The sequence below is a fragment of the Mytilus californianus genome, unplaced genomic scaffold (genome assembly GCF_021869535.1).
Source record: "Mytilus californianus isolate M0D057914Y unplaced genomic scaffold, xbMytCali1.0.p SCAF_1, whole genome shotgun sequence".
NCBI classification, from domain to species: Eukaryota; Metazoa; Mollusca; class Bivalvia; order Mytilida; family Mytilidae; genus Mytilus; species Mytilus californianus.
In genome coordinates, this window is record NW_026262581.1 from 26,107,529 (window position 1) to 26,129,719 (window position 22,191).

At 33.5% G+C, this 22,191-nt stretch overlaps 1 protein-coding gene across 1 annotated transcript in view; it reads right to left on the reverse strand.

The window, feature by feature from the left end:
- Positions 1 to 22,191, reverse strand: part of LOC127718086 (uncharacterized) — a 64,615-nt gene that overhangs the window by 37,121 nt on the left and 5,303 nt on the right. The window contains exon 2 of the mRNA XM_052223983.1: positions 11,317 to 11,380. Within this exon, the coding sequence (XP_052079943.1) occupies positions 11,317 to 11,371 (55 nt within the window). The 5' untranslated portion in view covers positions 11,372 to 11,380. The remainder of the gene's footprint in view (positions 1 to 11,316; positions 11,381 to 22,191) is intronic.

Here is a 22,191-nt window from a genome sequence, read left to right on the forward strand (position 1 = left end):
GAGCCGGATTTTTAACGTGCTAGTTCACAAGGTAACAATCCGCAGGAAGACATATCACCTTACCCGAACACATTGTTCTGACTCCGAGCCGATCAGTCTTTGCTCTTACTCTTTAATGTCGCGTGCTAAGCGGAGAAGTATCAATTACCAATTTTAAAGTCTTTGGTTTGACCCGGCCGGGATTCGAACCCACGACCTCCCGCGCTCGAGGCGAACACGCTACCACGAGACCACCGAGGCGGTTTCATCATCGTCGATGAGATCAAATATAAGAAGTACACAAGATCACGGAAAAGTACCTATAATTAAGGATCTGTGCTGATATGCATAAGATTAAAAGTTAAGATTTGTTCCGAAAGGACGAATTTTTCCACATGACCTAAGATAAATTAGTACTACGATTGGAGATCTTAACCTTAGTGATTTTATGCATATCAGCCCAGGATGGGATTTACAGAATAGAGAAGAATGACAAGAACAAAAATGAATAGGGAAAAATGAGCAAAAGAAATTGAATAGGGTGCAAAGGTATAAGAATAAAAGAATATTAGGTAATACAATACTGATTACAGAAATAAACGATGTATAGAATAAAGAAATCATATAATTACAGAACAAAATAATAATAAAATCATTTTCATGAGAATTTTACAGAATATGAGTTATTTCAAAAGATAGATAAAAATGCCCCACAATTTTTAAGAATACAGAAATTAACGACCCTACCCCCAATCCAGACCTTCCTAATTGATCCTTTTGTGTATCAGTCTAATTGGGCCATGCCTTTGTCATAGTTGTGGATTGATACATGCCTTTGTCGTAGTTGTGGATTGATACATGCCTTTGTCATAGTTGTGAATTGATACATGCCTTTGTCATAGTTGTGGATTGATACATGCCTTTGTCATAGTTGTGAATTGATACATGCCTTTGTCATAGTTGTGGATTGATACATGCCTTTGTCATAGTTGTGGATTGATACATGCCTTTGGCATAGTTGTGGATTGATACATGCCTTTGTCATAGTTGTGGATTGATACATGCATTTGTCATAGTTGTGGATTGATACATGCCTTTGTCATAGTTGTGGATTGATACATGCCTTTGTCATAGTTGTGGTTGATACATACCTTTGTCATAGTTGTGGTTGATACATGCCTTTGTAATAGTTGTGGATTGATATCAAATATGCCGCAGTGCCGACGATTTTTTTTTTATTCTTTTTTTTTTAATTGCTACTCACTTTGTGTTTAGGATTCAGGTTTGAGTTTTATTGGGTTGTTTATTTTTTTGTTGTTGCTTTTTTTAAGTAATGAAAAGGGACAGACAACGTCTGTCTGTCGGCTTGAAACAAACATAAAGTACGAGTGTTGAAAGTTATATACGGTCACAAATACCTATTGTGCTTCGAAGTCGGAAGTTAAAACTTGTGTGCGGTTAAAATGAAATCTGAAATATTGCGATCTTACCTGTGTGTGAAGACGTCACTTTTATTCCGTGTGCTTGCAATGTTTGATTACCTCCAATGATTTCTACATTCATTAAACTTCCTACAGATTCTATAAGGCTTACATGTATCCAAAAGAAAATCCAAACTACCATTCTCCTAACACACAATTTCCAGTAACAAAAATTCAGATGTTTGTAATTTCATTTTCATTATTTACAAGGTTTTATCAAGTAAAAAAGAACAAAATGCTTTCTTTGAAGGTGCAACGGTACATTTGTCAATTTACAATTAGTTGAACCACAGTGTCAACTTGTTGAACTTTTTCTCATTATTTCTTCTGTCACTATACATGCTTTGTAGTATTTCTCTGATGTAGATTTACATGTCAAATTAAATGTAACATATATATGAAGTAAATTCCACTAATATAATATACAAACGAGAAAGTAATAGTTACAATTGGTGTCAGCTCGTAGTCCTCCGTACATGTATTTAATTTGAGAAGAACTTTATGCCTTTGTCATTTGTTTTTCTGTACAATATGCATATGATTTTGTCATGCTTTGCATATATTGCACGCATATTTCCTTCTTTCATGTAAATCATTATTTTGTTCATTTTGATTTCCGTCTTTCATTGTCTGATAGTTTTTAATTAACAACTTGTACATATATTGCTTTGAACTGTTGTAGCTGTTATGCTCGCTACAAATAATGTTTCCAACGACAGAACAAGATTTTTAAAAACTGTAAGAAACATTTACATTTATGTTGTAAATATTTATATTATCCCCTTCCCCATATGCGATGTTCTTTCCGCTTTAATTGATATCGACGCATCGAAAATCAGTTATTATAAACTGATCAAGATTGCAAATCTATTCGCATTACTAAACATATCGTTTCAATAAGATTCCTGCACTGACCTTCGCAAAAATATTTTATTTATATTTTTAACGATTTGCAGTGGTCATAAATCTTTATTTTATTGTCCATAAAACTTTTCATATCTTCAATTAATGTCGTAAATCTATTTTAATTGATTCGATTGATTAATTAATGACATTTTTTTATCGCTAGGGGCGAAAATTTTCAACATTTTGAAAAAATAAATCAAGCAGAAAGTTTTTATATTACTAACACTTTAAGGGGGAAAACCGACGCGAGTCACGTGTATTTTTTCGTCTTCAGTGCTGATCTGTTTTGTGTTATCCGACCTGATTTAATTATACATTTGATGTTTAGATAAATTGCAAATAATCCTCTCGAATATATAATATATTTAATTTTGAAAAACTGTAAAATCCACAGAAATTTACAAAATAAACCTTTAAACTAAACCCCATAATTATCGGCCATCCATAAGTTTGCATAGCTCAAGCAATGTTGATCTAAGACAGTTTTTGGCATTTTTATATGTCCTAAATTGGTTTTTACCTCCCACCATTTAGGTCTTTCTAAAATTCTGGTCTCGGGTATACATGCACCTTGCAAAGTTTACTTCTAACACGTGACATGCGCACTTAACTTAGAAGATTACATTTACAATTGTGTTCACATGTCAAAACTTCATATGTCTTGATTAAAAAATAAAATCCGAAACCTTCGGACCAAATTTAAAATGTTTGCTGTTACCGCATTTCTGCATATTTTTCAAGAGGTGGTAGGTAAAACAAATATTCTACGATATAAATATTTGCAGTATTTATAGTTTAAAACTCATTATTTCTTGTGATTACGTCAAGAGACGCAGCCATGGGGTATGGTAAACCACATGTCTTGTCTAGCTGGCGTACAAACTATATTTGTTGTTGGGAACATAACAAAGAGTTACGTAACTGAAAATATAAACAAACCTGAGAAAGTCATTTGCCATTCAAGTAATTAGTTATAATATATATTGCAGAACTTTACGTTCAGAAACTTATTTTCGCTATCTTTGAAATACAGATGAATGAATTTATTATTCGCCGTTTTACTTTCCTACTTCTGTTCAACTATGAAAGGCACATTAAAATTGAAACTACATAAAACAAGTTAGCTCAGAACCGAGACAATTGAGTATATCGACGGTGTTGATACTGAACTACAGATAATAAAAAACCTAGCCCGTTAACGCTGACTAAACAAATCACGTAGTAATAGAGTGGATCTTATATCCAACTAGTCCGAGATTATTCAAACGTTGGAGGCTCCAAACAAGTATCCAAAATATAGCAATCTCGGACTTATATCCAACCTAAAACATCCGGTGTCACTCACCTGACTAATTGTACGTGAAGGCACTTTGTTGCAGTCATTATGCTATAGACGTATAAAACATATTTTTCAGGGGTTAGTCGGTGAAGTTATTTTGGCATCAATTAAAATCATGTTATGGAATATGTATGTTCATTCAGTGCAGAATAAAGGGTTTCATTCTCTGAAAGGATACCCGGAAGAATATGGACTGTCGAAAATCTTCTTTTTTCAATAGCTAGACTCGTAAAGTACAGTCGACTCTCGTTATTTCGAACACATTTAAGTTGAAATTCTGGATAACTCAAACAGAGTGATTGACCCTCAACAATAATAATTATACATATATACTCCTTGTAACTAGAATTTTCGCTTGATTCGAATTAATTTCTCTGGTCCCAACAGATTGGACATAACGAGAGTCGACTGTATAGTATATTTTGAAATATTGCATGCTCATGTTAACATTGTAATGTTGTATATTGTAATTCGGTGCGAACTTCATAAGTATGAGGGTCTGGATGGGGGTCCTTCATTTCTGTATTCTTTAATTTTTGCCCATTATTCTTTCCTATTCTGTAAACCCCCATCCACACCATCAAGTATGGTTTACTTGTGTTCAATTCTTTTTTATTTGAGTAAATAAGACTAAATGTTTAAACTAAATATAATTTCGGAGCGAGAGAGGTCCAAAGGATGACCATATTAATGTATCCCAGTCAACCCTTTTGGTTTATGACATGATTTTGACATGACAATCGTAAATTTAAGTATATTTTTTAATTGATTTAAAATTAATTATATTCAAGACATATTACTGGTGAGCATATGGTTATCAAGGACCCCACCATGTTGGGCCGCTTATCATGTGACGTCATTTTTTAGCTTTCCTACTCATTTTCTCTGCCCATAGTTGTCACGATTACAAGTTTACATTTTAGCCTCGATTATCGCTTAAAAGACAGCATTATCAAAGTTCGCATCTGGTGTAGTAATATTGGTACCGTTATTGATATTACAACCTTAAAACTGACTGCACCAGGGTTAAGATAGTGTTTTAACGATACAGATAGGAACAGCGCAACCCTTTTATATACAGGTGGTTCTTACAATCAACAAAAATAATTTAAAAATCTATATATACTCATGCACACTATATATAGGTGCCATTTAAATAAAGTGTCACATTGATTTTCTAATAAATTATACTATTGATGAATATAATTAATGAATGGTGTCTAGAGTACATGTATTCCTTAATATTTCCTTCATAACGTCATGTAGTTTCAGTATAATTTTACCTAAGGCAATTCTAGGAGGGTCTAAATGGTGATTCTTCCATTTCTGTATTCTTGAATTTTTTAAGCTATTTTTCTCTATTCTTTATACTTCTTTATAAAAGCACCTCATTTTTCTCTATTTTTTTTTGTTTGTCTATTTTTCTCTGTTCTTTATATTTTTTGTCCATTATTCTCTATTCTGTAAACCCCCATCCACACCCTCTTCTAACACAAAGCTACGAAGTTCAATATCACTTGTCAATGCAGCAGACAAATATAGAGAGAACTGTTTAAAATTTCTAAAAAAAAAAATCTCAGCACTGAAAAAAATCCATGTGAATTTGACATTACGTCATGATTTTTGAAAAGGTGTTTTTCTCCCTGAAAGTTATATGGCGACAGAAGAATCACTAATGTGTGACAATTATCTAATATTCTATCATACCAAAAGACAACATAAACTAATTACCGCAAATAAAGCTAGAACGAGTAAAAGTGAAATCTAAACAAGTTACTGCATACAATACGAAGTTAATACCGATACTTTGGCATATTAGGTAGAAAGGGAGTACACGAATGATTTGATGTCAATACTTGGTCGGAATTTCGGTTGAAAACAGCAGTCTATGAGCTCTCATTTTTTCATCCTCTGATAAACGACTCGAGAGAAAAACCGCACTACCGTTTAGAGTTGACTCCAACAAATTCGGAATTGTGTAGCCTTAATTATTTATGGTTTCTTGTGGTATCAGTGTATTCAAAGATATATATTATTTGATACATGTACCTGTTACCTAGATAAATAAAAGAAGAGGTAAACATCCACGAGGCGGCAACCAATGAAAGATTTCTAAAGTCAACACTCGGTCTTCAATAATGCATGTGCTGTTGAATGTTGAATTTTCATTAAACAATAAATGTTAAATTACGTGTATTGTTTCAATTGAAATTAGTTTAAGTATATACGTGTACATAAACTTTTGCAATAGAAAGCAAAAATCAAGGAATGCCTCTTAATCGTTTCGAGTTTATTTCACTTAAATAGTTACCCACCTTGATAAATATTTCTTGAAACGAAACATGTTTTACAATTCAAGACTTGGCATTTTGTACTTTAAAGAAGGAATTTCTCATTGAAAATAAATTAAGTTCATTTTACACTTTGAAGTACAACGGAATTAATTATGATGGTTTTGCACTTTCGAAAAATATTTTTGTACCAAAAAGTTAACGATTTAGATGAAATAAAATGATATGATTGCTGGCTTATCTGCTCATGTCGCTTCATACTGACTGTAATTTGTGGTCTTGTGCAATTATAATTTTAAAGTATATTCCCATAGCTATATAATTGCGAGATAGCTTAAGTATTACAAGATTAAAAATTCAAAAAACAAAAACGTTCTTTTATTTTTAAATTCTCTTATCTCAAAATTCTTCAAAGTTTCAGGGATTTTATTTATCAGGTTAAATCTTGTTTCTGATATTAGCCACTGGATTGCAACGTTCAATCGGAGAAGCAACTCCTATGTTCCTTGCTTGCATCTTTATTTTGGATCTATAACATAGGTAGCAATACACATGATACACAGTTAGGAGTGTAGTTTCGCATTTTGGCCCCGGTGTATTTTTTATTTGATTTGATTGATTGATTGATTGGTGTTTAACGCCACTTTCAATTGTTTTTATTGGCAGAGGAAGCCGGGGTGCCCAGAGAGAAACACCGACCTTCGATAGGAAAACTGACAATCCTAGTCAATTAAGATTTGAGTCGAGTGCACCTGATTAAACTCGCAACCTCGGTGATGACTGGCTAGTAGTACAGTAGTTGGACTGCCAACGAGATGTATTTTTGAAGTATGAAAGTTATTGTGCAATAAAGTTCATTTTTAGACAGCTGATGACTAATTAAAACTTTAAAGTGTGTTCATAGGAACATCAAGATTATTTTTCACATGTTTTATAGGCTATTTTCTGATTGACAGTCCGTATTTTCATATCCAAACCGGCCATACGTACAGAAATGAATGTAATGTTAACAAACACTTAAAGTTAGTTCACACGATTGACAGTCCGTATTTTCATATCCAAGCCGGCCATACGTACAGAAATTAATGTAATGTTAACAAACACTTTTTTTCACACGTACTTTTTGACGCAATTTTACGAAAAAAATGAGACGGAAGACATATGATTTTTATTTGATTTCTTGAGAGATAAATATCAATAGTTTCAGAAAAAGTATCGCTCCAAGGAATTGAAATTCTACTTTTGATCAAATTTTGGGACATCTTAAAAACCCTTTTTGCAATATTTTATAGCAAATAAATGCAGATTGTTGCCATGGATACACCAAAAACGAAATTACATTTAACCATTTTAAGTACTTTAAATCAAATCTATTGAAGATACTTATTACATACATATTCACATATATAACACAAACAGTAAGCTTGATTTGCAAGAAAGCAAAGAAACGGGGATGGTAAAATTTATAAGTGTAAATTTTGTTATTTTTTTCCTAACTGTATTTTGCTACCTTAAACCTTTTCAACGGAAGGGACTAGAGGAGAACCGATGAAAAATGTCGAAAACTCCAAAGCCATTCGACAAAACAAAATACGCTCAGACTTGGGCATACGAACTCCGGAAAAAAAACAGTAGGACACCAGTTTTAACGGAAGATTAAGCATATCCTGCTATTATGCAGTACTTGATTTATTGTTCTGTAGAAATTGAAAGCCAGTGAGATTAAATATCTGGCATTGAACACGTGTTCAGGTTTCTCTTGTGCAGAAAAGTATTTGCTGTACCGCATATGCGTCATTTCCTTATTAAACTTTGATAGGTGAACTCGGTGCAGCTATTTGTCATTCTTGAACACAAATCCCTTTTCAATGATAACTATCAAAATCATAAACAAAGAAAAGCAACAGGATTACATGTTAGATAAACTGGGTTTAAAGTATTTTTGAAGGACATGTATGTATACCTCTTCAGATTTCAAACACGCGACACGTTAAATGGAAAATTTACTAGACAAACGAATTAAAACTTTGGCGCCAATTAACCAGGAATAACTACAGACAAAAATGATAGCTTAGGAAGAATGTGAAATATTGACATTTAAAACTATAAATAAAAAGTCCATATCTAATTATATACAATCCGATAGAGTATTTGATATTGTAATAATAACTTAATTGATTAAATATATATATTGACTGATTGATTGATTGATGTATTACTGAACATTCGTGATATTTAGGACAACTGACTAACCATAATAAGATATAAATTCTTGAGGCTCTGAAAATGGGTAAATCTGGAGAATATGATTGTGTTTATTTTGAAATAATTTAATTTTGGATGTAACACGTTTTCTGATTGGCTGACAGTGTTTTGTCTATAAGCTCATAGACATCATTTTGTCATGTGACCGTGACGTCATCAAACGTTTTTTTTCATGATTAACTCCTCTCCTTAAAAATGGAATTTAGAATCAAATTGTATGACTGCAATATTTTTTCTGTCTATTCGAAATAACCTCAAAAATGTGGTGCACACTTTTAAATAACGCGCTATGCGGGTTATTCGTTGTGCACCACATTTTTGAGGTTATTTCTTCATAGACAGAAAAAATATTACAGCCTTTCCTTAAATGCAACTGGAATATTATATGGCTTTTTGAAAATCGAAGTTGTAGGTACAACATGTCACCAGCATTAAAAGATTAGCGTGAACCTTAATTTTTAGCAGAAAAGTGCGTTTTTTAAATTTTCAATGCTCTCTGTACCAAATTATTGGGTTAATGGATAAAACATTAAAAACACAAAATAACCCAGGAGATTTTCAACTTTGATAAACTAGCTTTTATAATCCGTTACAGTTCAAAAGAATGAACAAGATTTTTCAGATTATTAACCAAATAGAAGGAAAGGCGGGTCTCTTGGATACTTATCTGATGTTATTAATTCAACTTTCTGTAAAATGTAACTGTAGTTTATATATAAATCGTTATCTGAATAATTACACTCTGTCGATACTGTTACCCCGCACATTTCGATAATTTTCGCCACAAAATTGATTTATGAAATATGCAGTATGAGATTAAAGATAATTAACTCTTCTGTTTTGTTGTTTGATATCTGTTTAGAAAATTAATATCAAAATAATAATGGTTAGTTTTATTTTGATTGTTTTGAATTATTGTTACAGTGGAAAGCTGAATGATCCTATCAGAAAGTTAAGAAGGTAAAACCCGGTAAATACAACAATAAAGTATTGGCAGATGTTTAAATCATGTTTAGGAATGCCAGTAAAGCTAATGTTATATAAAGAATGCTATAGAAGTCGGTAACTACCAAGAGCAAATCGAGAAATCATTATTCGTCTTGTTCCATAGACTGCATAGTATAACAAGGCAGCAGTAACATTTTTTCTATTTTCTCGATTTCCACAAGTTTTCCTTCAAATTCAAATTCATACTAGATGTGAAACGATAAATTATTGATTTATGTGCAATAATGGCATATGAAATCATTATTTTTCACATTTAGTAGGGACATAGATTAGTAAGTAGGTACGACAATTTGCGAGAGGATTCTGTTCAGTACATCCACGCAACCACCGTTGAACTTGCCCATAATTGTCCTTTGGTTCTTAACGGAAAGTTGTTTGATGGTAATCATATCAAATCTCCCTTTTTTGTTATATTCTGATTTTAAATGCAGCTAGCATTTCCGAAAGATATGTTTGATATATGACAAAACATAATGATAATCCAAAGTGCAATTGTCCTGATAATTGATCAAATGTCCTGCTAGACCGATTTTTTTCCCATCTAAATGATCATCAGGTAGTACTAGTACAATATTTTCTAATTATTCAAGATAAGGTTAAGGCACAGTGATCTGTTGTACATATTGCAAAACAATTTTTTATCATTTTTTGTCAGAAACGGTTCAAACCATCAGTAAATATTCCTATTGCATTGTACCCATTTTATTCTGAAATGCCAGGTGAGCCATACAGGCTCTTTTGAGTCTAAAGTGTAAAACCACATCACTTTTTTTGTTTTCAAGTGGCATTTCCCGCAAAGAAATCAAACGGAAGCGGAAACATGTTTTATTGTTATACAATATTGTTATTAGATGTTTTCCGATAACAAAAAGCTTTTCAACTCACTTCTTATCATCGAATTCAACTTTTGATTCTTTTACCTCGGACAGAATGCGGTTTCAAAATACGTTACGCAGAACATTTTTTTTACAAGTTCATCTTTCATTTCCATGTCAAAATTTCCTAAAAATATCAAGAGATTTGGTGTTCTTCTCTGTTCTACTTTGTTTTTTTGTATATTTTTGTTGAATAAGAGTATCATTTATCTGGCAACAAATTACAGTATTTGCAAACAGACTTTACCAATTGATATCTATTGTTTGTTGATTATGCCTGTCATGCTATCTACAAACGCCTATGTATGTATTAATGTAGGTTGAAATCATGTTAGGTACCGTTTCCATATGCAAGGCCTTCAAGAAAATGGCAACAACAAGAAGTTGATGTTAGGTACCTTTTCCATATACAAGGCCTTCAAGCAAATTACAACAAAAACAAGTTGATAGTAGGTACAGTTTCCACATGCAAGACCTTCAAGCAAATGGCAGCAATAACAAGTTGTTGTTAGGTACCGTTTCCACAAGCAAGGCCTTCAAGCAAATGACAACAACAACAAGTTGATGTTAGGTTGTTAGGTACCGTTTCCACAAGCAAGGCCTTCAAGCAAATGACAACAACAAGTTGATGTTAGGTACCGTTTCCACATGCAAGGCCTTCAAGCAAATGGCAACAACAAGAAGTTGATGTTAGGTACAGTTTCCACATGCAAAGACCTTCAAGCAAATGGCAACAACAACAAGTTGATGTTAGGTACAGTTTCCACATTCAAGGCCTTCAAGCAAATGGCAACAGCAACAAGTTGATGTTAGGTACAGGTTCCACATGCAAGGCCTTCAAGCAAATGGCGACAACAACACGTTGGATACCGTTATCACATGCAGGCCTTCAAGCAAATGACAACAACAACAAGGTGATGTTAGGTACCGTTTACACATACAAGGCCGTCAAATAAATGGCAACAACAAGTTGATGTTAGGTACCGTTCCACATACAAGGCCCTCAAGCAAATGGCAACGACAAGTTGATGTTAGGTGCCGTTTCCATATGCAAGGCTTTCCAGCAACTGTCAACAACAACAAGCACAAAAGGCTTTGATTCATTTATTTCACGAGATTGTTGTATATATCACTCTACATAAAAATTTTCGCAGTAAAAATATTTTTCTTACCTATTGATGAACATACTAAAATCAAAAGCACCAATACCTTCCCCAAGGGGAACATCTTCTTCGCCTGAAAAATACAAATTGATTCATCAGACTAGAATTTAAGTTTTGCATGGTTTTACATTTGGGAGAAATTTAAAAAAAAACCAAGCAGCATTAAAGATCTGTATAAATATGGATTTGAACTAAGTTCAATCCCATGTTGATAGAATAAACATTAAACAACAATGCAACGATTTATTCTATAATTTGTGAGTTAAACTAGAGGGACGTTTCCTGTTCCCCTGGACATGAATGACTGGTTACTTGAATATTGCTTGCCTAATGTCCAGTGGCAAATATGTTATGAAAATTCAGACAAAAACAAATTAACAATTGAGCTGCGTCGGATAGAAATCGACCTTATGTAAGTGCACGTATGCATGTACATGTATACGACATTGATTGATTTTATAACATTCAAATACGAAATAAAAGGTGAATGCTGGTGTGTTTTGTAGAGTTCTTATGACAGCTCAATTTTCAAACAGTTACAGACTTCCCGAAGAGATTTTTTTCATTCTTAAATAGGTTAACAGATGTATTAATATTCATTTGCATAAAGTCGATTTCTATCCGACGCAGCTCAATTAATACAATAGGTAGGCTCTGCAAAGTATGTCGACCATGATGAGGACTGCCAAAGAAAAATGAGTGTATGTGAATTGAGGTTAAAATTAAACACGAAGAAACACAAGCTACCTAACAAAATTAATTGCAGCATCTGAATATTTTGAAGAGCATTGGTCCTGGTTTTTTATGGGGTTCGTGTTGCTCAGTCTTCAGTTCTCCATGTTGTGTTTTGTAGACTATTGTTTGTCATTTGTCGATTTCAGCTTTGGCGGTTGTCACTTTGTCCTTGACTTATGAGTTTGAATGTCCTTTCGGTATCTTCTGCCTCTATTGCACAATTAAGTGGCTTAAAAGTTGCATGTTTACACAATGTGGAGTTAGGGTTTGCTGAGCGCCTACACATATTTATTATTTCGCCACACACTTAATGTGGTTGTCGTTGTGTAGTTTTTTCTTTCGTTCTTTCTTCTCCTTATGAATAAATGTGGAAGTGGGTCTATATCATTCATACAACTACCCAGCAATTAAAAAGGGACATAGAAAGAGGTTAACATCACGCCGTCTTCGACAACAGACATGCGTTTATACAGTATGACACGCTTGAAATCTCCAGTCTTTATATGAGGGTCTGGATGGGGGGTTTACAGAATAGAGGATAATGGGCAAACAATATAAAGAATAGAGAAAAATTGACCAAAATTATAAAGAATAGAGAATAATGAGGTGCTAAAATATAAAGAAAAGAGAATAATGGTCAAAACGTTAGAAGAATAGAGAAAAATTTAAGAATACAGAAATGAAGGACCCCCATCCAGACTCTCATAAATAGAAAGAATCTTTAAGATAGTTCTAAAAACTACACATGTAGGGGTCCTAATTGGGGATGGGCAAATGAACATATGGTGAGGTTTAAATATAATTTTTTAATATAAATCCTCATTCTATTTGTCTCGACCAGTGGAATAGGGAATTGTCCATAAAAGATAAACTTTCATACATCATATCATTTTTAAAATGCGTGTAGTCTGTCAATCCGGCAACATCTGGACTGTTTATGTCATAAATGGTGTACTAAACAAAACTGGACTAGTCAACTGATCGAGCGGTCAGATCTATGCGTCATATGTTGACATATTTACTTGTTTGTAATGATTATATTTTGACAACAAATCATTAACCATATCGATCAGGTGCGAGATAAACAGATTTATAGATCATAAACATGAAACAATAACAAAAAGTATGGTCACGCTAACCTTAAGTCATTGTTTCATTCATACATTTAATCCTGATTTGTGCCAGAGTTCATTCTGTTTGACGACACTTTGATACGAGTGTCTTTGCCCTGAAAATCGATAACACGTGACCATTTATAGACGTATTATTGGTTACAAGTTATGTCTGTCTTCCTAAACAATCACAATCCAGTGAAAGCAAGCTGTTACAATAGGTTGTCAATAATTGACTTTATGCAAAGCTTCCTTTGCAGTAGAGAGTCCTACTTTTGAAACGGTTAGTACTTGTCCAAAAGGCAAGACTATTGGCTTATTTATAAAAGAAGATGTGATATACATATCATTATCAATGATATGGCAACCCAACGACACAAAAAAGACATCTAGTGGTCATTATACGGTCTTCAACAATACAAAAAGTTAAACTCTAAATCGCCCGTAGTCTGGAAAACATGATGACTACTGTCAAACGAGTCACACTTCAATTATACAAATAAACAAATATATATCAGGAATTGAACAGACACATGCTCTCTTTTCAGCATCCAAAAATGGCAACTGCATTGCATACTAATATATGTAGTATTAACACAATCAAATTATAAAAGCAAAAACAAAATAACTAAAACGAGAGACAAAGTAAAAACAAAAACAATGCATTGTAATGGAACAAAGACATGGATATTCTATAGCATTGTCCCAAGATGAAACAAAACGATTATTTGTTGATGTACTGTTTCGATCTTGTAAGATTTTCTGTCGGAAATTTCTGGTTTCTTTAGGTCCAATGACATACTCTAGTCATGATTTTAGAGATTATTGAAATGAATTGAAGAATTTTCATTTGTTTTAATTAAAAAGAAAAAGCTCGTTTTTTGTCTATAAATTTTTTTTGAAATATGATAATAATAGAAAATAGCACTTACTTGAATTTAACGTTTTTGCAGAAATAAATATAATCTTATGATTAAATTTTACAATCCAAAGTTGTCTTGGAAGTGACAAACATTAGCATTTAAAAGTCCTTCTTATTACGGATCACGACTATTAACTTTTATAATGAAAACAAACAAATTAGAGGCTTTAGTATAGTTTTGACAGGAAACCGAGGTGAAAAGTCATTATTCTGGTATACAGAAGTTGTAGAAACAATACCATTTTACTCTATCTATCTTGATTAATTGTGGAAATAAGACCAGTCAGATACACCCAAGAACCTGTTATAATTTCTCACAGGGCGTGGGATTATCGTAGTTCTGTACTGTTGTGTTTTACTTCAAGAAATGTAACTTTCCTATCAATCATAAACTTGAAGGATAAATGTGTTTTCAGCAGTAGCAGTTAACTATTTTCTACTGAGTTTAAATCTATAAAAGTGTGCAATTGCACCAAGCGAGACATATAATGCACACTTCGAATGATATAATTACTTGTTAGATGATGCCGGACGTTAACAGATGAATCACTGCAAAAAAGTACAGATTGACAGTATTTTGTATAGCTCCATGTAATATTCATGCACTAAATGATACATGGGGTTCAGCTGGTTATGTTCGCGGCCAAAAACACCAAAATTGTATAGCCAAATCCGGACAAATAACCAGAGCTCTGCATGAGGGAGACACATTCCTTGATTCAAAAATTATTTCCTTAATTGTATAACAGCAAATATAAAAAAAAAAACTATATCAGTATTTTCATCCCAATCCAAAAGTACTGAGCTACTGGGCTTGTGATACACTCAGGGACTGACGGTCAACCTCTACTGGTCTATATCTTTAGACATAGCGGTGGTGATACCATTAACTGTTTTATTTTTGCTCATTTCGACAACTGATGTCTCCTCAATGATACTCGGGGCCGAAATATTAGAAAATTCAAGACTTATACAAACGTTCAAGAGCTGTTCAAACAAAACAAAAACACAATGTATAGCCAAATCAGATGCTGTTCTTGAGGGAGATACATTCCTTAATTTAAAAATATTTCCTTAATCTTAAAACAGCAAATTTCAATAGAATAATTCCCGTATATTCATGCCAATACCGAAGTACTGAACTATTGATGAACTGACGATACCTTCGAGGACTACCAGTCCACCAGCAGAGATAAAGACCCAGTGTAATTAAACATTAAAGGTAACAATTGAGTTGATAGCTGAACCAGAAGCGCATTTTGACATTTATTATCTCTTCAGTGATGCTTGAGGCCAAAATGTTTGAAAATTCAAAGCCTAATGCAATCGTTGATTACTAAAAAGGGTCAAAATGCAAAGTCAATTTTGAAAAGGAATGTAAACTATGTATAAGGGAGATACAGTTCTAAATTCAAATTTCTTTCCTCAATTTTAAAACAGCAAATTAAAATAAAAACAATATCCGTATTTTCATGTACCAGTACCTAAGTATACTGAGCATCTTAAAACTATTCCAGCTGATAAAATGTCTTATTTCACGTTGAAGTTATACGTAAGAACCGAGTTCGATTGAAATAGTCATCAAAGACACCAGGCTTATAGTTTAGCATTCCCGACGCGCGTTTCGTCTACATGAGACTCGTTCACCAGTAGCTGTCGGATAAAATCAATTGCAGGTCCAAATCAATATCGAAAAGCACCAAAAACAAATAAATTCCAAAAAAGTGTGCCGAATCAATCTGCCGGTTTTATAGTTAAAAGACTATATATGCCAAGGGAAAAAACCTAAGAGTTACGAATGAATTTAAGAATTGTTTCTTCCTTACCTCTCTGTTATCTCGAGAATAAAGTTCAGAATAGAGAAAAAGTTATAATTGTTTACACAGTTAAGTATCCAATATCACTAAAATTTGAGTCGAATATTAAGTTAAGTTGTCACTGCTGAAAAAAACCTTTTTTTTTTTGTATTCCAGAAAGAACAATATTCGACAGTTAACTTCAAAATGGATGAACCCGTATTACACATATGATATCATTTGTAGAATTAAGATCATTGTTTTAGTGATATACTTACCCACTTTTAATTTATCGTTAAGTAAACCTAAGAAGTAGAAATATTTGTTGAAATGGGCATATACACGACAATCCCTTGATAAGGATAAATTTGTTTATAATAAGGCATTAGATGAACTAATCATAGGGTTTCATATATTAAATGGTCATAGTAAGAGATTAGCATGGTATTTCTGTTACTCATACACTTGTTTAACTGACCATCAAAATTGACACTCAAACTGCCCACTATTCATGTGGGCGAATCCGGATAACTGTGCATTACTAAAATAATTCTTATTAACCATTCGACATGTGTGTAAACTGATAGTAATATATATATATAGAGACATTATGAAATCACAGATCCCCCAATTCAAAAATGAAATTTTGAAAAGAAAGCCGAAAGACACTAAAGGGACATTCAAACTCATAAGTCGAAAATAAACTGACAACGACATGGCTAAAAAAGAAAAAGACCAACAGACAAACAATAGTACACAAAACACAACATAGAAAACTAAAGACTGAGCAACACGAACTGCACCAAAATAATGGGGAGATATCAGGTGCTCCGTAAGGGTAAGCAGATCCTGCTCCACATGTGGCATCCGTCGTGTTGGAAACCTTCGGAGAAACCGTTGCGATTCTAATAAGATGTAAATGTAGAGTACTATCTAAGTGAATGTGTTACAACGGGAAAATCAAAATGTCGAAAACAAAAAGGACCGGACAACATTGCGTCAATACCTGGAGACTTAAACAACGACAGCACGCTACTGATTTATCACGTCATTCTTCCCTATTTTTTATATTTTTTGCCCATTATTCTCTTTTTTATATATTTTAGCTCTACATTATTCTCTATTTTTTTGTTTTACTGGTCGATTTTTCTCTATATTTTTGGCCGATTTTTGCAGTATTGGTCCATTATTCTCTATTCTGTAAACCCTATCCAGACGCTCTTACACCCCATACTAAGCCAAAGTATTTCTGGTTCTCTACCCTGACATCTTGCTAAGCGGCGAAGCAGCAAAAGCCAAGTTTAAAGTCTACCACTTCGGTGATGTTGTAGAGACCTTGACTACCCACGAGAGTCGTGTATGGTCAGTATTAAAGTCTTCGATTTGACCCGGTCGAGGACCACGAGACCGTTACGTACAATGGGAATGTAACCTAGAGGTGATTACCTATTTCAGTTTTAATTAAATCTTTTTATCTTGTTGCATTTCAGGAAGAATAGTAATTGAATGTGTCGTATATGTCCTCAAGTAAAAATATATCAGACAGAACTTCGAAAAGCATGTGATGCAAGTCAAAAATAGAAATGCATAGCACGTTAAAATCTTGTTTTTATAGTAAGAAAAGTCAAACAGGTACGGCCGTGATATAAAACAGTAAATAATCTTCACTTGTAGTGTAAACTTAGTATATATTATAATGTTATCCGATGACTTTGTGTGGATACAATTCTACAAATAATATATACAACTACTCTAGTTAAAATGTATGGGAAATGTCAATAACTGACCAAATTCTTTCTTTCTTGTTAACCCTGTACAACTGTTTCCTTGTCAGACGAACATGGATAATAAATATATACTTAAGTATTCATGGCATTTTCAATAAAATCATTATTGAAATAACTCAAAATCATATAGAGCTAGACATAAGGGATAAAAACCTTTATTTTGTTTTTCTTTCTTTGGGAGGGGGGGGGGGGGGGGGGGGATGCTGGAAAAATAGTACATCGAAAACAAAACGTGTTTGCTTCTGTTCGGCCGACTGGCAATATTTGTGTTATTGACTTTATGAACAAAATACGAAGCAAAATATAACTGTCATTTGGGGAAATTATCTATAAAATCATTGTAAATGCTTAGCTGTGGAAGGGTGGCATTGATTGCCAATCAAAAACATAAATACTGCTAGTCGATTGCCTCCGTTCGGTCAACTGTCAGTATTCGTGTTTTTGACTTAACAAAGGATTTTAGAAGCAAAAAAATAACTATCATTTTTGCCTTTAAAAATTGTTCTAAATTCTAGCTGTGGAATGGTGGCGTCTACGTTAGTAAGTATTGATTGATCAATTGATTGGGATTTAATGCCACTTTCAGCACTTCTTGGCTGCCAGTTTTTATTGGTGGAGGAAGCCGGACTGCCCGGAGAAAACCACCGACCTTCGGCAGGAAAACTGACAATCCTAGTCAATTAATTAAGATTGGAGTCGAACGCATCTGTCATATGCCAGATTCTAACTAACAACTTCAGTCTTAACAGGCTAGTGATACAATATTTTCAACTATTTAGACCACTCGGCCACCATGGCCCCCACGTAAGGAAGTAAATACGGAACAGAACAACACAGATCGGTCACGAGTCTTACAGTACCGCCTTGTCAAAAATTGTACGATGAAAATTCGAAAGAATACAATTTGATGTAACGAGTCTTACTTTAAAATATTTTGATATATGGGGTTTAAATTTATTTTCCTTCTTTTAATGTCCTTCTGATCAAATGACTGTCTACAATTTCGCGTTCTCCGCATTTTATGGCCCTTGTTAAATTTTTGTTTCAGACGTGTCTTTAAACTTTCACCTTACCAAATGATCTTACAAATCATATCATTTCTTGAAGCAGGAACTTTTGGGATCTTTTTTCGCTTGTTTCTTTTATTTCTGTGCCCTAAAGTCAATGATGTCATTGGCTTGTTTTGTTGTTGATCTATGACCTCTGTATGGTAAATAAAACCAATGATGATTTTAAAAGTAGAAGTTATAGAAGTGCATGCTGTAATAGATCAGAACACACTTTGTTATTTTCATCAATAACACAAAGATATTCCCTGTAAGAGTGATAGATTACGTATATGTTATATTTTAAGACACTTTTATGTGTTTTTTAACGATACAACGGATAGCATGGTACAAGGTTTCCTCATTTTATCACTAAGAATGTCATCTTTGGAGTACAGAAGTCCAGGAAATACGCACTTTTCATTATATGACTTGATATCGCGAAATCTACGAAAAAATATGTCCATCAGTTAAATGTCAGGCACAAGATCTTGCGAGACTTCAAGAGATCGAAGTGGAAATACCAAACTTTTTAAGCTGGAACCACAACCACAGGCACTTGTCTCTGAATAGAATTAAAACAAGTTCGATCTTTTTAGATCCAGTGCGTTTACACTGCATGCAAAACAAACAATTGTGAGAAAAAAAATATGATAACGTGTGTATTTTTTGCGAAATCGAGTATCCTGTCTTTTTTAGCCGTGCATATTGGTAAAAAATTTCCGGGTTTCACTTACGGTGTATTTTCCAGCTGATCCTGGATACAGTTCAACGCCGAACATGCGCAGATTTATTTTCGTGTCTTAACACATGTATATCACTTTCACTTTAAGAAGGATCCAACAGGATCGATCTGAGCGTTTACACTTGAAGAGAGCTCGATTAAAAAAAAGATCGATCTTTCCTCGTGTGACTAATATCGGTCATTTTAAATCGAACCCAGGAAAGATAGATTTTTTTAAAGAGTGTCAACGGGATTTTATATTTCAAAATTTCTTTTCCGGACATAATCTACATCTTTTACGACAAAGGTAATTGTATGCTTCAGATTTCAGCGCACATGATATGTTTTGGGTTTTTTTTTCAGGGGTAGGAGGGGTGTTCATCAGGTAGTTCCGAGACCGAAAGTTTTGGAAACGAAATAAAAAATACTTTGGTAGCATAAAATATAAAAGGGCCTAATCAGTACAGCCAAAACCCGTCTAGGTTCAATTTTAGCTGAGGGATGAGGATCTGGGTGGTGGGTCCTTCATTTCTGTTTTTTTTTTTAATTTTTTTAGGCCATTTTTCTCTATTCTTTATACTTTTTGCCCATTATTCTCTTTTCTTTATATTTGAGCACCTCATAATTCTCTATTCTTTATATTTTAGCCCCTCATAATTCTCTATTCTTTATATTTTAGCACCTCATAATTCTCTATTCTTTATTTTTTTGGTCCATTTTATTCTATTCATTATGTTTTTTGCCCATTATTTTCTATTCTGTAAACCCCCATCCACACCCTCAGGGATATGTAGTCTACGTTTTACTACTAAAACTTATTCAATTGTTTTTAATTTTTCGTGTTGATACCGCCGAGACGTAAAAGCAAGTCGTGATAAAACAATTCATCTTTCTGATAATTGATATGCACCTACTTGCAAGACTATGTTTACTACCATAAATGACTAAAAAGACCTGAATTTATAACACGACTTTTTTCGTTAAATTTCTTATCGATTCGTTGCCCAAATTGTCCGCCCTTCACCCCGGTCAATTTTTTTTTTGCAGAACCTTCATTTTGTATTTATTGTTACCACTGGAAGTTAAAAAAATAATGCATGCTTATAAGGAATAAACATAAACAATACCGATCAATCAATCAATCCTAAATGTTTACATCATAATACCATTAACGGTACCAATTTTACTTCACCCGATGCGTATTTCGGCAATTAATTTCAAAACCTTATACAAACGTTGGGGAGCTTATCAAACCAAAAAGGACCTAAAGTACAGTAAATCCTTACAACAGACCAGAGCTTTGCGCTAGTGAGATATATTCCTTAATCTAAAATCATTTCGAAATTATGACTACGATACAAATAAATTAACATATAACAAGATTGTAATAAACGAAAAGAATTTGAATTCGTTAGAAATTCAAAGTGTATAAAGGCAGGCGTGGGTCCAGGGGGTTTCTAACCATATGCCAATATACAAAAGTATAAGTTGTCAAACAAAAAGGAGGGTCGAACCCCCGGAACACTCCCTGGATCCGCAATTGTAAGAGCTGTTCCGACTTAAAATGATGTCATTACAATAACTGATATGATTTATTGAAAATTACTAAAAGTCAAAACCATTGAATTCTATACAGCTAAAACAAGATTTGATGATATACGAGATTTACATATACATTAACAAGATTTAGGAGTAATGTGACCATTTTATGAACCTACTGTTGACCATTGGATGACCTCTAAACCGTTCATGTAATCATTGTTTCATTGTATCATGCTGACATATCATTTGTCCATATGCATAATGTAATAATTGCTTTAACAGGGTGACACGCGGTAGTTGTCATCATTAATGAGATAATAACACGTTAACATAATGTATAAAAAATGCATTTGTTTCTTTGAGGACAAGCGCATGCGTCCTGTCATCTACGAAAATTGCATGTGTAATCGAAAAGGACTAATATTAAGTCCTTACCAAGAGCTTTTTGGGAAATAGCTGAGTACCCGTTCCTTTCGATTTACAATTGAAATATGAAACATCAAGTAAGGCTTGTGTCGAATTTAGAAACCCAACACATAGTGGGGACCATTGTAAGGTCCTTTTATAGCTAGTTTCGGATATATAATTGATTAAATGGTCTTTACAAATATTGTATGCATTTTTAGTGCGAAAAAAATAAACTATATATATAGTAGGTATTGTCTGCATAATGGGTCGACCGGGATGAATGCCAAGGAAAAAGAGAGTACCTCGGATAGTGGCAAAATCATGGCCCAACAAAGGTTGCTATTCTTATCAGACGTGACTGTGTATTTATACATCCCGCACAGCCAAGCGGATAATACTCATTATGAGTATAATTGACGGGCGGGAGAAATCTTTGTCATATTGTTATACTCATGTAGAGAAAAGAAATATTGAATGTGACACATAAATATATATTTAAATTTTTCAACTTATTTTTAGTTTGTTCTTATGTTGTGCTGTTAAAGTACTGTTCCAGGTTAGGGGCTCAACAACATGTTTAACAACGCCACATTCTGTATGTGCCTGTCCCAAGTAAGAAGTCTGTAATTCAGTAGATGTCATTGGTTGCTGTCTTATCACATTTGATTTTTATTAATTGTTTTAAACATGAATAAATCCGTTGATTTTCTCGTTTTTAATGTGTTACTTTTTGTCATGTTGGATGTTTTTAAGCCTACTGTGCGGTATAGGTGACCAATAATTGCTTAAATCTACCTCATCTGGTCTATGGT